The sequence below is a fragment of the Uloborus diversus genome, chromosome 8 (assembly GCF_026930045.1).
Source record: "Uloborus diversus isolate 005 chromosome 8, Udiv.v.3.1, whole genome shotgun sequence".
Classification (NCBI taxonomy): domain Eukaryota; kingdom Metazoa; phylum Arthropoda; class Arachnida; order Araneae; family Uloboridae; genus Uloborus; species Uloborus diversus.
In genome coordinates, this window is record NC_072738.1 from 49,046,371 (window position 1) to 49,064,109 (window position 17,739).

General features: G+C 34.5%; 1 protein-coding gene across 1 annotated transcript in view; it reads right to left on the reverse strand.

Annotated features, from left to right (window-relative positions):
* Nucleotides 1-12,429: 12,429 nt before the first annotated feature.
* LOC129227308 (arginine-hydroxylase NDUFAF5, mitochondrial-like) overlaps nt 12,430-17,739 on the reverse strand; it is a 30,866-nt gene continuing 25,556 nt past the window's right edge. The window contains exons 10-12 of the mRNA XM_054861849.1: nt 12,844-12,927; nt 12,649-12,731; nt 12,430-12,567 (exon numbers count right to left, since the gene is read on the reverse strand). Of these exons, the coding sequence (XP_054717824.1) occupies nt 12,496-12,567; nt 12,649-12,731; nt 12,844-12,927 (239 nt within the window). The 3' untranslated portion in view covers nt 12,430-12,495. The remainder of the gene's footprint in view (nt 12,568-12,648; nt 12,732-12,843; nt 12,928-17,739) is intronic.

The window sequence follows — 17,739 nt, forward strand, 5'->3', positions numbered from 1 at the left end:
CTCCTAGCACTAATTAGGGCTGGGCAATGCATCAATACATTGCAAAACACTGGTGTAAGTCCTACATCATTACACCAGTTTAGAATTCTTCTCTAAACCGATGCATCGATACCACACCGATGTAGGACACACTGGTTCACAATCCCTTTACCTATTGTAATCTACTATCACTCTGCATTGGTGTTCAATTGGCAGTGAGCTAAACCAAGTCCAGCGTAACAACCATGACAGTGTGAAAATTTTCGGATACTTTTAATGGGCCATTCCACCGTCACGTGCGGGACAAAAATACACTTAAATTTCATTAACATTTCGTTGTATCTCTTAATATTTTAATGAAACAGAGGTAAGCAATTTTTTTTAATCTTTACATTTGATACAAACACACTCATGACACAATTATATTTTTATCAAACAATTGTGTTACTTGAAATAAAATTTATTTACATGCGTCACGTGCGGGACATCCGAAGTCAACTTCTGGTAACTTGTTTATGAATAAGCTAATACTTTTGCTCTATCAGGGTTCGTATTCGATTCCAAAAATAAAATGAAGGAGTTTTGATGGAGTAAAATGAGATTTTGAAGGAGTACTTTTGGGCTGTCCTTAAATGATTTCACACTTTTTTTCAACATATTCAATCGACTTCCTTCTTTGTCACAAGTGTCACATTTCACCTTACTCCTCCCGTTGTCACATGTCAAATTTTTCATAAATATATTGTCATAATCATAATAACTGCATGATGTCATTTTTATCACCTTCTCACTTCCCTTTGTCACAATTTTATAAACCCGTCTCCCCCTCAAGGCATGATGTCTCTTGTGGATGACCCTTTTTAGGTTGTCAAAACTGCAATTTACTAAACAATTGTTCTTTTAACACTATCACATCTACTTATGTATTTTTAAATATTAAAATAATACTTATATAAACTGACTTTTGCTGCTGAGAATGGTGGAAGGAAAAGCAATAATCATAAAACTACATTTACTTCACTTATGAAATGTCTTAGCCACATAATATTTTCACCTTCAACTTTTATGATTTTCATAATCAATTTGTAAATCACATCTTTATGAAAAAAAAATAAATAAATATACAAAATTACTATTACATTATAACATTGCCCTTATGACGAAATTAAGTTATCGATCGAAGTATTTTATATTACTTTCACAGAAGAAGATTATGTAGTCTTGAACTAAAAACGAAGGAGTTAAAACAAAAATGAAGGAGTTTGAAGGGCCCTTCAAAAAAATTTCCCAACTGAAGGAGTATTGGAGGAGTTTTGAAGGAGCGTACGAACCCTGTCTATTAATACAGCAATGACGAAACAAATTGTAGATTTTGAAAGTTTTGGTTCCAACGTAAAGGAAACATATATCATTAGTTTAGAATTAATTATTTAAACCATTGAAAAAAAATATGTATATGCCCAGTCCATTGAAAATGGTCATTTTGTCCCACACGTGACGGTTCCTATATTTCATAAAAAAGAAATTATTTTTGAATTAAGTTTTTGCTTCAGAAGTCATACATGCATTTGTGATTTCTTAAGCAACAAAATTTTGTTCATCATCCTTTTAAATTGTTATTTTTAATGAAACATAGGAAGCGTCACCTGCAAGACAAAATTACCGATTTCCATAGAATGGCCCTAATGTGGACCGATGTGAGAAAATTAGTGAGGCAAAACGGTGTAACTAATCATGGCAACCTTTTTGTACTGAGGACATAAGTTGCAGTTCTTGGTGTAACGCGGTGTATCAAGATTTCATGATATATTATGACACTCCGAAGGACCACATTTGATGAAACAATACGGCTCATGATAACTCGGCACCTGTAGTCTGAGGATTGCATCGCTAAAGTATTGATGTTCAGCAGTGTTTATCAGTGCACCAATGTTATAAAACCGTGGGACATCATCACCATCTTGTGCTCTACCATTCGTGACAATTGTCTTTTATATGGCTATTGGCGATGGCTCTCATTATTCGTGATTTTTTGACTTTAGCTGTTTGCTCTAATTGTTAGCATAAACAGGGGTCTGTCCAGGATTTTTCACAAGGTCCGTTTTTTGTGAAAAATCAAATAATTCTGTGAAAAATGAATTAATTTTGTGAAAAGTCAAATAATTTTTCAAAAAAAATTTTTTTTTTGTTAAAACAAAATAGGGAAGTTGCAACCTATTAAATGTTCATATTTTGGCTATTGGATATTGTTAATTGACCCTCAAAACTAAAAAATTCACCATCACCGAATTTTAAAACACCGTGGTTGATTTTTAATGAATTTTTAAAAATCCACGTGCAAAAGTGCGCTTTTCTGAAACGTCACGAGCCTACGTCACAGGGCACGAATGGGCAGCCTTCCGCCGAAGATCCCTTGTTTTTGCTAGGGACATTTTGAGCGCGCTGATATTTTTATTTTTTAGAAATTCAATAATCCTTTTGAACACACTATGGAGGTCGGATTCGTTAAAGCACAATCTAAATAATCTTCCTCAAATAATATCAATGATGATTTTCGAATATTTACGAGAGGATGAGAGGTTTAATGTTCCAGTACGCGAGGAGTTAAATGCGAGAAGATAAGCCTTTTACGTTTTGTCTTCGAAGTTGAAAGCACGTTCTTCGGTTTCTCCCATGACATGGGAACCGGTTCGCTAGCATTTCTCTCCTATCGGAAGAGCGCATGACGTCACTTCCTATGCCATTTGACGTCACAAGGGCTTGAACTTTAAAAATTAATTTTAAAAAAACTACTTATTGTATCGCAAAATTTTTTTCACCTATGATGTTCATACATGTTACTCTATCATATAAAAATAAAATTGAAAAATCGAAAACTTCCCTATTTGAGAAAAATTTAGAGATGGCACAAACTGCATCATTTAAACTTAAAGTTGAGTGTTTTCCACTTCTGAGTTGAGAATATCATTCTGGGATGTTTTTTAATATTTTGCGAGGAGGGGGGAGGCGGGTGGCATCATTCTCTCAAGTATCAATATTTATCTACAATTCTACATTACGTTAAATTATACTAGAAATATTTTTGTACAGTATTTAAAATATTTGTAACAAAAAAAAATCAGACAAGGGTTCAGAATTTTACTTTTTGACCCAAGACACGCTTAAAAATCACAGAATTTTGTTTAAAACTTATAAATTCCGTGATTTTAACAAAAATACGAAGAGCTTTTACTTGTTTACCTCTTAACAAAGCATACTAAACATCGTATTCCCATAGCGAATGCAAAGAGATCGCAATTCTCAAAGTGAAGGCATCAAAAGTATTAGAACGGCTTGTAAAAGAAATATTTTTGATAAAATTATTTTAAAATTGCGTTTTAGAGTCCTATAATAAACATATCATCAATATCTGTGGACACAGTTGAAGCAGAAAAAAAAAATTAAACCATCGATTCAGCATTTTAATTTTTGACTCATAAAAGAAATTGGAATTTTGCTTTCAAAACTTGAAATGAGTGTTCTAACAAAAATAAAGAGACTTTTCATTTTTTTGCATCCTAATAAAGCGAAGTTAGCTTGAAAAAAGAACAAAATAAGATTCTCACATTGGATGTTAAAAGATTGCATTTTTCAAAATGTAGACATTTAAAGAGGAAAAAAAAAAGGTAACTCAAAGAGTTTACATGATGCCTTAGCCCTGGCTATAGGGCGGTAACTTGCTGAATAAAAGAGTTCATTTAAAGTTAATCATCCTTGTTAGCATCGAAAACTCAAACCCATATAATTTTCTCCCAAAATAACAGTTACATCACACAGCACCCATAAAAATGCTAATATTAACAAGCTGGTAAAATGATGAGAATATTTTATAATCAAGTCATTGTAAAGGTATAACACTAAGTGGTGATAATTTTGAAGTTGGTAACCCTATCTGAAGCGATCATATTTTTTCCCCAGCCTTACTCTCCCGTTGCAGTTCTAAGTTCATTTCGCTTGTTATTATTATTGTTGTTTATTAAATCTTAAGGGAGGGGGGGAGAAAAGTGCTTACCAGCAGAGGTCGAAATTAGCATCAGCTACTTAGGTGCCATTGGCAACCAATATTTTTTTCTTAGGTGCCGTTATGCTTTACTTGGTTGCAATTTGCAAATGCGTGCAATAACATGCTGAAATTTATACTAAACTATAATATGCATGAAAACAAGCTGATATATATGTACAATGCATTAAAATAATGCATTTTGGAATCACCTGCTAAGTTTATACAAGTACCATAATTACTATTAACTTAATTTAGTGACATAAAACCAAAAAAAAAAAAAATATTGACAAGATGCAAAAGGATTGCAATCTCCAACACGATACGCAATTTTCCGCAAAGTACAAGTTTAGTGTTGGAATGATTTCGAAAATAAATTTATTCATTAAAAAGAAAAACAAACGCAGAAAATAAGTTAATCTGAAGTGGCATGCGACTAATTGTCAAAAAATATTAATATATTTACAAGATGCAAAAGGATTGAAAGGTCAAAAGCGAGAATACACTTCCCGCAAAGCACGTGCTCATTGTCCACATGTTTTGAAAAAAATAATATACTATAAATTAAAATAAAAAAGAAAATAAGCTAACCTAAAGGTAGAATATGTAAAAAAAAATTCTAGATTTTAAAAGTATTAAAACATTGACAAGATGCAAAAGGATTGCAATCTCGAACACGATACGCAATTTTCCACTAAGTAAAAACAAGTTTAGTGTTGGAATGATTTTGAAAATTTTTTATTCATTTAAAAGAAAAACAAACGCAGAAAATAAGTTAACCTGAGTGTCATGTGACTAATTGTCAAAATATTAATATATTTACTTACAAGATGCAAAAGGATTGAAAGGTCCAAAACGAGAATAAATTTCTCACAAAGCACGTGCTCATTGTCCGCATGTTTTGAAAAAAATAATATATTATAAATTAAAATAAAAAAGAAAATAAGCTAACCTAAAGGTAGAATATGTAAAAACAAATTCTAGATTTTAAAAGTATTAAAACATTGACAAGATGCAAAAGGATTGCAATCTCGAACACGATACGCAATTTTCCACTAAGTAAAAACAAGTTTAGTGTTGGAATGATTTTGAAATTTTTTTATTCATTTAAAAGAAAAACAAACGCAGAAAATAAGTTAACCTGAGTGTCATGTGACTAATTGTCAAAATATTAATATATTTACTTACAAGATGCAAAAGGATTGAAAGGTCCAAAACGAGAATAAATTTCTCACAAAGCACGTGCTCATTGTCCGCATGTTTTGAAAAAAATAATATATTATAAATTAAAATAAAAAAGAAAATAAGCTAACCTAAAGGTAGCATATGTAAAAATAACTTCTAGATTTTAAAAGTATTAAAACATTGACAAGATGCAAAAGGATTGCAATCTCGAACACGATACGCAATTTTCCAAAGTAAAAGTTTAGTGTTGGAATGATTGCGAAAATAAATTTATTCATCAAAAAGAAAAACAAACGCAGAAAACAAGTTAATCTGAAGTGGCATGTGTCCAATTGCCAAATAATATTAATATATTTACAAGATTCAAAAGGATTGAAAGGTCAAAAGCGAAAATAAACTTCCGGCAAAGCACGTGTTCATTGTCCGCATGTATTGAAAAAATAATATCTTATAAATTAAAATAAAAAAGAAAAAAAGGTAACCTAATCGTAGCACATGTAAAAATAACTTCTATATTTTAAAAGTATTAATTATAATATCGGCAAGATGCAAAAGGATTGCAATATCAAACACCGGAACTATTATTCCGAGAAGAACGTGTTCAGTATTGAAAATTGCATTTATGATGTGTTTTGAAAAACAATTAAGCACAATTTAATAAATATCTTTAAAAATAATAATAAAAATAAAAAAAGCGAATGAACCGCCTGCACTAATCAACAAGAAAACTACTTATTGTTTCGAATCTTGCAGTGGGACAACCATCGATGAACCCAGTATCTTCTTTTTTTCCAAAATCTTTACCGACTTTACATACCATCAGGTCTTCACCCTTTCTTTCCAACCACGGAAACTGCTTTTGCCACTTGATGAAAGTTGCAGCGTTGACACTTTTCCGTGTACATTTAGAAGTTGCATCTACTTCGTCATTATTTTTTTTTATTTCGACTTCATCGGCAATCCTTGGCCGTTTATTTCCGCTAGTATTTAGTGGCGTAAAATATGACTTTAAGTTACGTTTACTCATATTTTCAACAAATAAAAAATGATGGTAGCGATGATTAAAAAAAGAAAGAAAGATGAGCGAAATCCTGTGCGAAAAAAAGGAATCCTCGTGCTCGCCGTGCGTTCGTGTTACGACGGGGGTGTCGAACTTGAAACATGAAAAAGATCAGACTATCTGCTCAAACAACCCTGAGATGAGTCCGGTTTTGGAGGGGTGGGGCGATCGGGGGGTAAACAACACTAAGGGAACAAAGGGGAGAAAAGATTACTCCAGAAAGAGGAGGAATGGAGGGGTGTGCTTGCAATGACACTGGCTGCTACAGTTCGCGGGCGAAGGTGGGGGGGGGGGGGAATTGTTCAAGCTTTTCCGACTGAAAGCGATACTCCCAGGAAATTTTCCGCGATCGCAAGATCGCAACGCACGCAGATGTTTTTGGAGACAAATCTTCCGAAAGTGAAAGCTTAGTAGGGGGGGGGGGGGAGCTAGGCGTCACAGTGACGACTACGTTTCAAATCGCAGTCGTCAAAATGAAATTTACAGTTGCAAAATACAACTAACGACCGCTAATTTCGAGCACTGCTTACCAGCGCTTTTTCAGAAAAGTTTATGACAACACCGCTGCTAATTAGCTGTGATAAAACAAAAAAAAAAAATTATATAAATCCAAACTTATTTTCGGCTGTTAATTTCTTTCCAAGAAGCAAACAACAACCATTATATTTATTTGGCAGTAGCAATTATTTATCGCTTGCAGGAGCATCGCAAGAGTGCCGATTTTTTTCTTTCAAAATTAGCCGATTTTGTATAAGCTGATCCCTCTAGTTTGACTTCAAAAAAGGTTCCAAAAATTATCGGTTTATACACAGAAATATGCATTGTTTTGCATTCAGATTTGCTCTTTCAATGAACAATTTGTGAAAGATCCGTTCTTGTTTGTCAGAATTTTGTGAAGGGTCCGTTTTGGTTGATCGGGATTTTGTGAAAGGTTTGTTTTGGTTTATTTGATTTTTGTGAAGAGTCCGTTAACGTACCCAAATATCCTCTGGCTAGACCCCTGGTAAATCCAAGCTTTTTTCTTAACCAAGCAAAAATATAGAAGAACAGAAATCCCCATGCTAGTCCGCCCTTTTCCAAATTTGGTACAGAGGTTCTTTGAAGCTCAGGAATACACATAGGGCAGTTTACAGACCCCACTATGGGGGGCAACTCCGCCATAGGAGGCTTGTCTTTCAAAAAAAAAAAAAAAATTGGATCTTTTCCAACTATGGCAGAGTTTTTTTGATGCTGCTCTTAAATTTAGAAAAGGTAGATTTCACACCCCGCTATGGGAGGCAACTCCCATGTCATTATAAAATTCAATTTTTTGTTGAATCTTCTTCAAATTAAGAACAGAGGTCCTTTGATGCTCGAAAATTCCCACAAGGTAGTTTTTGCTTCCCCGATGGAGGATATCCCATAGGGAGTTCTCCTTATAAAGATCAAGTTTTTGTCCGATTTTCCCAAATTTAACACAGAGATTCTTTGATGCTCAGGAATTCACATGGGGTAGTTTTCATTCCGCCATGGAACGAAAACCCCCCATAAGAGTATATCATTGTAAAAATCCAGTTTTAGTCAGCTCTTTTCTAAAACCGGCACATATGTCCTTCAACACTCGGGAATTCTCGTTTTCGTCCCGCAATAGAAGACAATATAAAAGACATGGGGACAACCCCCATGCAAGGGGGGGGGGGGGAGGCACCTTATAAGAACCCAGTTTTTTTTGGATCTATTCCAAATTTGGTACATTTGTGCTTTGACGCTTGGGAATTCTCATAGGGCAGTTTTTATCTCCTATGGGGGGCAAAACCCATAGGGGTTTTCCTTAAAAAAAATCTAGCTTTTGTAGGATCTTTTCCAGATTTGGCTCAGATGTCTTTTGATGCGCAGAAATCTACATTGGGTAGTTTCTCATTGAGTAGTATTCACATGGGCTACTGCCTGACGTGAACTCCTGAGCATTGAAGGACCTAGGTGCCAAATTTGGAAAAAATCCGACAAAAGCTGGATTTTTGTAAGTAACTCTTCCCTTAATGGGGGGGGGGGGTGCCCCTATAGCGTAACGAATAATTCAAACTGCTTGAACTACATCGTTAAATAAGGTTGGCGATGCATCACGATACAAATTCCTATATCGCCCAGCCCAAGCACAAATGCAGTGATAGAAAGAGTAGTTTCGCTTACAAATAACTTGTGGACCAGCCAAAGAGTATATCACAGTTCTTCAAGCAATGCTCAATCACAGAAGGTAGTACAATTTGAAAAGAAACTTTTACCGATACAAGAAAAAAACAACAGAAAATAATTCTTTACCCAATCCTCTCTTCAAATCGTTTTTCTTCAAGATAATCTTCTACTTCTTGAACATCACAATATTTATTCCAATTTTTCTTCTTATTTTTACTAACTTTAACACGCTTTTTCACTGCCATGTTTACAAATCTGAAAGAAGGTTATGTTGCCAACTTTGTTTTAAGTATTTTACTTTTATAACTGTAACCGTAGAAATCGTGTCGAGGCTTTTCGTCTCCCTAGAGTCCCCATAGGGACTCTACTCTCCACTAGCGTTTCTGTATTTTTATAGTCATAAGTAGGGTTTTTGAGCAATCACGATTGCTTATTGTTCTCATTTGATAGTCCTTGACGTTGGGATTATTTTTCAGCTTGGACCAGCAGCACCACCGCCCACCGGCGCGGCTGCTCTGTTCCTGAGCACTGTCCCCCGGAATCCACTTCTGCTGGGTGGTGGCGTCCATGTCCTTCACACGCATGCTCATACACACTCGCCAACGCGTGAGCGCCTTTACACACATACACAGGCCTACGTGCACACACTTAAGCCTGCACACACACAACTATACACACATAACCACCCAGGACATGCTTGGGGGGGGGAGCCATTTCTAGAAACAATAACTCTAATGAGTAGGGTCTTGTCGCAACTCGTGATTGCGAAAAACATAATTTGAATTCAAAGTTTCAGAATTCAAATTAAATTTTTAGTTTATTTATTTATTTATTATTATTATTATTTTTTTTTTTTTTTTGCCTTTATACAGAAGTTTGGTAATATACCTTATTTGGAGTACAAATGAGCAATGCCGTTCTTTTTAATGATTCGTCATAGGATTCGTCAGGGTGATCTCTCCGCAAGACTTACGTACATTTAGAATGTTTCTTTAGAGTAATATTAAGTAGTTTAAAGTTAATTTCTTTAGAGTATTTGCAGCAATATTCGCAGGAAAAGCAACTAAAACTTCCTACAAATTTTTTTAAAAAAAAACTATAAAATATTATTTACAAAATATTTTGCTTTTATTCGCAACTCCAGAGCTCAAAAACGCTACCATTGCGGTGATTAATAATACCAAAGAAAATGGTAAAATATTCCATTCCACATGTTTTCTTTGGGGTAAATTACAGGCTTCAGAGAGTTTATATGGTCTAATGTAATTTCAGAAGAATAGAAAAGAAAGCTTCCCACAAACACGATGATAATTTGCTGTCATTTACTAAGCGTAAAAACAAGCTATAAGTTACGGCATTTGTTTGTTTTACCTTTTTCATCCGCCATTTGACGGTGGCTGGAGTGCCCCCCTATAATTCATTGGAGTTGCGAATAAGCTCAGCCGGGATAATCTAATTTCAAAAAAAGGATTCACATGAACATTAGGAAGCATCTCAAAAACAGCCAATCCATCACAATTCGAAAAATTTCACATCTAAAATACTTTCTTTTAGATGTTAGATATACAAGAAAATAAGAAAGAATCGGGAAAAAAAATCGTTAGAAGATTCAAACGTTACGTTAAAACATTATTTGCAAATTTCTTGATTTAACTTTGTTTGCTATTGCATCATCATCCAGTCATGCGTTTGTGCTTGCACTTGTAATATCTTGTCCAGACCATTCATCTTTATCCATAAGAAGTAACGGGCGGAACCAAACAAAATTTGGTCAATGTTATTGACCAGTGTGCACCACGCGTGTTAATTCAAATTTTTTGGCAATAGATCGAAGAGGGAGGGAGAGGGGGGGGGGGTATAGTCTGCTGCAGGTTATATTTTCCAAATAAAACTCAAGTTAAATAACTTTTGCTATTTTGATGTGAATTGTTATCATTGAGGTCTTGGCAGCAGTGGTGTCTGACATTACCAGGATTTCATTTTGGAGGGGGTCCAAATACATAATTACAAGCCCTCAAATTCCAGTTTTCTCACATTATACAAACATGAAAATTATGTATTTAAAAATGGAAATTCTCCTTTTTGAATTTCTGTACTCATTTCGGTGGTCAAGACACCATGGATCCTCCCCTTGGCTTATAAAGAAAATTTTTGGTCATGAGAAATCAATGGATCGCTTTGCAAGAGATTGATCCAATTTGCCAAATAAACTATGAGAGGTCATAAAAAGCAAGGACGGCCGGACAAGAGATTATACTTCGAAAAAGAAAAGTTTTTCTTAAGTTATTAGGTACTGTTTCAACATTTTTTTGAGCATAAATTTTGATTTGATTTTGTTTTATTTTAAATTATAACCATAATTGAATTAAAACAACATTTTTGTTCAAATTATTATGATTTGTATTAACTAAAATAGCATTTACTTTCTTTTTTGGTTTCTTTTGTACATAAGTAAAATATTACATTACTTGAAGAGAGTCTACTCTCTCCTTTCCTTTCAACATTATGTCAATTTTGAATTAATGTTTGTTATTTACAGTTAACTCAAAGTTTTAAAAGTATCGGTAAAATTTAAATTCTGCGCCATGTTTTAGCAGATGTTTTGCGACAAAGAATCTATAAATCCTTGAAACTATCTGCAAAATATCACAAGAACATGGTGCAGAATTCTACTGTGTTATGGCATGGATGGTGTTCTACCAATGTTTATGACACTTAAGACTCCAAGGTGACATCCAACTGTACATAACAAAACATGAAACCATAAATGACACATGAAAAATAAAAATAGGGAGGGGGGGGGGGGAGATACACACGCTGACTTTCAGGTTCCTCTGTAATGTATCTCAATACATTTTGAGCAACTGTATGTATGCTGGGAGAGAGAGCTAGCAATATGAACTTTGACAAAACGTTGCTATTGTATTTGAAGTAATATTAGAGTATACAGGGATATGACGACTCTCTTTCGGATGTTCAGAGGGTTTTCCTGAAAAACTTTTCAAAATTAAAATCTTAAACATATGATTGTAAATCATGTTTGGTGCTGTTGGAGGAAAAGCTAGGATTCAAGGAATTTATCTCAGAGATATTTAGAAACTTACATTTCAAAAATGCAATTTAATACCATGGTCGATGATATTAAGGATGATGAAAGGGGATGGGCTGTGGTTTGAAACTCTCCCCCAGAAAAATTTCGAAATAGGAAATCCTAAACATGTGATTATGGGCCACCTTTAATGAGGTTAGGAGGACTGATGGAGTTTGGTACTCCCTCCACAAATGTTAAGAGGTTGAAGTTCATAAAACGTAATTTCAGAGGATCATTGTTTATGTTATAAGACGGGAGCTTTGGAGACTTTTTTGCATGAAATTCTAAAGTTGAGACATCATCAGTCTCAAAAGATAGGGTACTGCCCCTAATTCCGACCCCAGGCAATGGTCTTGTGAGCAGGGGGGGAGATAGGGGGGCGATGCATTACAATTTGTGGATTAAATTCATAAAAAGTACAATAAAATTATAGGTTTGAATTCATACTTGATTAATTTTTCTTGCTCATTTTTCACTAGATGAAAGAAAAAATGATTTCATGAATGTGCAGTCATGCACCACTGCAATCTTTCTCCAGTAATTTGTTTTCAACAGAAATGCTGAATCGTAAAATAAATTCTGAAGAAAACATTTAAGCAGCAAATAAGTAGATAAATTTAAAAATTGAGAAAAATATTACAAATCATATTAGATATTTTTTGTTTAAATATTTTCCAAATAAATTGAAATATTTCCCGGCTATTTTTAAGATGGATGCAAGCCTTCTTTAAGTGTGTAATATCAAAGTGTCTTCATGAAATAAAAATTACAACAACCTTATGGTAAAAGTTGGAAAGTATTTGTTAAAACACAGTAGGGAAAAATCATGAAGAAGTTTCATAAAATTTGATAAGGAAAGAAAATGAAATAAAATACAAGTGCTCCACAAAAATATTTTCCTAAGTATGAAGTAAAACAAATTTTTTTAATATGCATTTACTCTACATACAAATTGTCAATGTTTAAACATCAACTTTTTGATTCTAATTCCGAAATTGATTTCATTGAAACTGTTCCAGACCCTCTTTTCGCTGGCTTACTCTGAAAGGAAAATAATATTGTAGTTAACATTAATGGTACATTATAAGTTTTTGAAAGAAAATTATTCATCTGAATAATTACTTGAGACTTATGTGGCTTCCATCCAATAAGATAGATAATTTCAAAAGTAGCAGGAACTGTTTTGTCTTCATTACCATACATTTCTAAGTGCACAAAGACAAAAGATAATGCTATTTATATTCAAATACTTTTTTATCTGAAAAAAAAATCCTCCTGAATTGACAATTTCCATTTAATAATAAATTTATAATTCACCTGTATAAATAGAAGCAGCAGCAAGAAGAGAATCTCGGCTAATGTGAGACTTACGATTCCAGCTTACATTACTTTCTCCCATACCTGTGAAAGAATACATACATACATACATCAAAATATTATAAGGAGGTTAAAAAATGAATTAGTTGAAATATCTATTTGAAAATAACTTACAGGAGTAAGCAGTGGAGGCTCGTGGGAGGGGCCGGAGGGTGCCTGGGTCCCCTTAATATTTTCAGACAATAATTTATATTTTTATTTATTTCCCCTTTTTTTATGTACATACGTGCTTGAAATTTAAAAAAAAAATGGATTGTAGTCTTATAATCCGCGGATTATGTGTTAAAAAAGTGTAAAATTAATGAGGTACAGATTATACGCTCCCACGGATTATCTCTTATTTTTCCTCCCTCTATACCAACACATTGAATCTCAATATTTACAGCAGGGTTCACAGAGACCGTTACCCTGCCTGTATGCTGTTTATTTTACATAGCTTGAATGTTCAGGCTATGTAAAAAAACAACATACAATAAAAAAGAAGCCTTCATTTGCACAAGGTTAGATAGTTTACTCTTTTCTTGGCTATTTGTCTTCAAGTAATTAGCTTAAAATATTAAAAAATATTTTTAAAAAAAATTCTTCTTTCCTTCCCAAAACCGGGGGGGGGGGGGGGGGGGGGGGGGGGGGGCAAGTGCACCCATGATCTGGTGCCCTCACTTTTTCAAGGCATGAACCGCCACTGGGAGTAAGTTTCTATAAAAGTTAAAATAATTAGCCAACTAACCCTGAAATAGAGGCCCCCAGAAGGGCAAAGTGAACTCCTAGAACATTTCCAAATTCAGCAAATTTAGAAACAGTAATGCAACAGTGCAATTTTTTAAAACTTATTGCTATCATTTTTTTTAGTTATGGTGATGTCTAATGTCCTTTGTCATTAGATTTAGGTATGGTATGTGCTCATGTTTATGTTTTGTTACTCGGTAAAAATTTGAATTTCATTCGGTAAATGGAAAATTTCCCCCTCCCATAAGTTTTAAGTTTGGAACAGCTTGCAGTCAAAAATCAATAATTTGTGCACCAGTAAATTTTATACTACTGGTAAATAGAATTGGATAAAAAGGAGCACAATGAAGTTGAAGCGGCTCCTAAGTAAGACGCATATTTGATTTGAAGGAAACTTAAGAAGCTGGAGGCGGGCTGAGTTAGCTAGGCGACTAGTTTAAAATTTGGTCACCTATTGACTAGTTTAAAATTTAAAAAGTGCAACAGTGTTTTATATACAAAAAAGGTAGTTGGAAATTCTACTTTAAATTAGATTTTAAACTTTTTTGCATAGCCAGAAATGAAACTCAGAATAAAAAAATTGTTTTTGCCTGAGTCCCCCTAAATGACTGGTGTGTGGTTTTGCTTTTCTTTTTCATTTATTATTTGTATGATTAAAAGGAGGGCGGCACTTGCAAGAATTGCCTAGGGAAGCAGAACTACTAAGCACCAACCCTGCATACATAATGTCAAAACATCTAGCAAAGCCCTGAATAAGCAGAATTTGCTTTGTCCAAGAATGCAGAGCCAGAGTCGGAGTCATAGTGTCAGAGGCAGACCAATTTTGGGGTAAAGGAGTTGAAGGTTTGAAATTCCCAGAGTCAAAAACAATCATTTTCCCTTAAATACTACATCCCTCGCTTTGTCACACTTACAACCTAATATTAAAAAAGTTATCCATGACAAGCAATTGAATCCCTCTCATTATTGTGACAATGATTGATATCATATTATTACTTCATTTTGATCCTAGATTACCTCAAATTGATTTGCATTTGTTTTTTGATGATTTATTTTCACGAGTTTTAATACTGTATATAATCGCTTGTAAGTCGAGAAATTTAGTACAAAAAATGAGGGTTAAAAGTTCGGGGGTATTCTTATAAGAGGGGCAGAACTTTAAAAAAAATTTCCTGAACAATTCTTGGGGGGGGAAAAAACACACTTGAAAATATGAACATTTTCCCGATTTTAGTCCAACTCTTTTAAGCAAATGGTGTAGAAGTAAATACTTACACATCCTGCTATAAATATACATGGTAATTGTAAAATAATGATTAAATACTAAATAATTACAGTAAATGGCTGACTAGGCAAAATGTGAAGGAATCGCCGTATTCACGAATTTTACCAATAATCGCGAATTAATGCTCATTTAAAATAAAAATAATGTAGAATATGGCTACACAGCAGAATTTTAACGATGTTTATTAAAAATAAATGCGACAAGTAACAAAAATCGTAGCAGCAAAATCAAACCCTTTACAAAAATCGCGATCGCAGAAGTAAACCTTTTTTTGTGCAAAAGAATAATAATGGGACGTTTTTTAACGTACAAATGTTCATTGCATTTCATTTTCCTCCTTTTTACAATGTTTATATTCAAAATTAGAGGCAAATATTTCCCGATTTTTTTCGGAAAGTACGTGCTTGACTTATACTTGGGTTTTCGATTTTGCCTCCGATTTTCCTCCTAAAAGTAGTGAGGTCGACTTATACGCGAGTAAACACGGTTACATGTTTAAAATAAATTTATTTAGCAACACTAAGTTTTGTGAAACTTATCTATATTTTCATTGGAAAATCTAACTAACTACAGTCGAGTCCGGACTTGCGTGAGGCATGCGTTCCAGCACCCCTCCTGTAAGTCGAAATTTCGCGTTGTTGAAAAAGGTATGCGTAAAAACTTTTATAAACATATCCAATTATTTAACATGCTTGTAAACACCACCTCAATATGTTTTAAATCATTCCTTAACTATACATTACCATTTCTTGCATCAAGAACGGATTTTTTTTAAAGCTGTTTCATTCAACATAACATACTGTTAAGATGCAAAATCAATGATCAATGGGAAAAGAGGAACATACAAAAAAAAAAAAAAATTAGTACGGCACCTACAGCATACTAATCAAATAATTCACTATATTTTCTGTACAGTAATGATAAAGATGATGATGATTCATGCTGCGTGAACAAACCGTTATATGTTACCGAATATATTTTAAATACAGTTGCATTGCTAATTCTTTTATAATGTTTCATCTATGGCAACACCCCTCTTCCAGGCTTCTTTAATTTACAATACAAGAGCAGCTTAGAGTCAGTGATGCTAAAGGAATGAAGGTTCATTTGCGAAAAAAAATTTTAAGTAGCCAATACTTATTTATTTTATTTCAAATACCGGATTGATCGGCCATTAGGCCATAAAACCGCAGGCTCTCCAATATTTATCAACAACACAATTAAAATGAGTTAGTGCAGAGCAGTCGTCCAGATGAGCAGTGTCCATGACTTGTCTAGAGTTGCATAAAGTGCAGGTCGGGGAATTCTTCAGGTGAAAGCGGAACAAATAGTCATTGAGACAATCGTGTCCTGTTAAAATTCCGAAAGCAGCCACAGCAGCAGCTCGAGGAGAATTCGGGATACAGTGGGACGCATCGCACAGTCTCCCCCAGGATTTACCTTCAGCAGCCCGGGAAGCAACACGACGAAATGCATCCTGATAAACTCTCTTGATCTCCAATCCAGCAGTGTGGAGAGGCAAGGCTCCACGAGACCTTTGGAGAATATTACATCTCTTCTTGGCCAAGAAAAGTCGGCTTTTTCATTTCCGGGCAGACCACAGTGGGATGGTACCCACTGAAAAGCCGCAGTTTTCTCAATACCCCTCAGGAGTTTTTTGCAGCTCTGTATACGAGACCCCTTAATTTCATGGTGATTACTAGACAAAGCCTGTAAAGCAGAGGTCGAGACTGAAAGTATTACTGCTTTTTGGAAGGGATTCAGATGTGAAGCAAGTTGTTGTAAGGTCACATGAATGGCTTCAAGTTCTCCATCGAAATGGGTTGTGAAAAATCCAACATGTTGATAAAAAGAAAAATAGTCACAAAATATTAAAGCCAATAACAATGTCGATACTTGCGCAACACGACTCCCTTCCGAAAATTTTCGTGTTGCTGGCTATTAATTCGCATTAGGTCAAAAAATTTTTACTGGGGAAAAAATCGCGTTATAGCCATTTCGCGTAAATCAAATCACGTTGTTGCGAGAGTCAATTGTACAGTTTAAAATTCCCATTTTCTGATTGTACTACTTAATGGACCTTATATGGTTTAGAGTGTGTGTTGGGGGCATGGTTGCCAGACGTCCCAGATTTCAAGGGACAGTCCCGTACTTTGAAAAATTGTGCCGCGTCCCAGCAAACTTCCATACAGGATGGCTAAAACCCCGTATTCTAGCTTATAACAATATTTTACAAAAGAAAACATTATTTTAAGGGGGAAAAAATAAAGAAAACAAAAAATGTAAAATAAAAAGCAACAACAAAAATCATGTGGCCGCAAACGCAGAAATTGTTTTCGTTTTGATTTTGTTTGTATGTTTTTCTTTTGGCAGCAGACCATGAGGAGCCGAATGGTTGCTTCCTCTTTACTCATGGACCAATGTTGGAAATATATCTCTGTGCATGCGTTGTCAATCACAATGAAAACTATTTTTATATTTTATAGGATAGGCGACCATTTTGTAAGGTTTAATGCTTTGTTGAGATTGAATTTTTCAAATGTATCATGAACAGACATTCTACCTCGGAAAATGATCCACTGAAAAAAGGATTATGTGTGTTTCGGGATGAGTGGATGAAAGTAGAAAAATGGAGTTCCTCCAAAAAGGTGCTCCCCCACATGGGTCATCATAATGGGTGCACATATGCAAAATTTTAAGGGATGGGGGGGGGGGGGGGGGGGCTCAGATATTTTCCCCCTAGTTTAGCAGGATATTTTTCCTATGGAAACCGATTTTATTACAGATTAGAGTTATTAAAGTTTGACATTTTCAAAAACTTATTA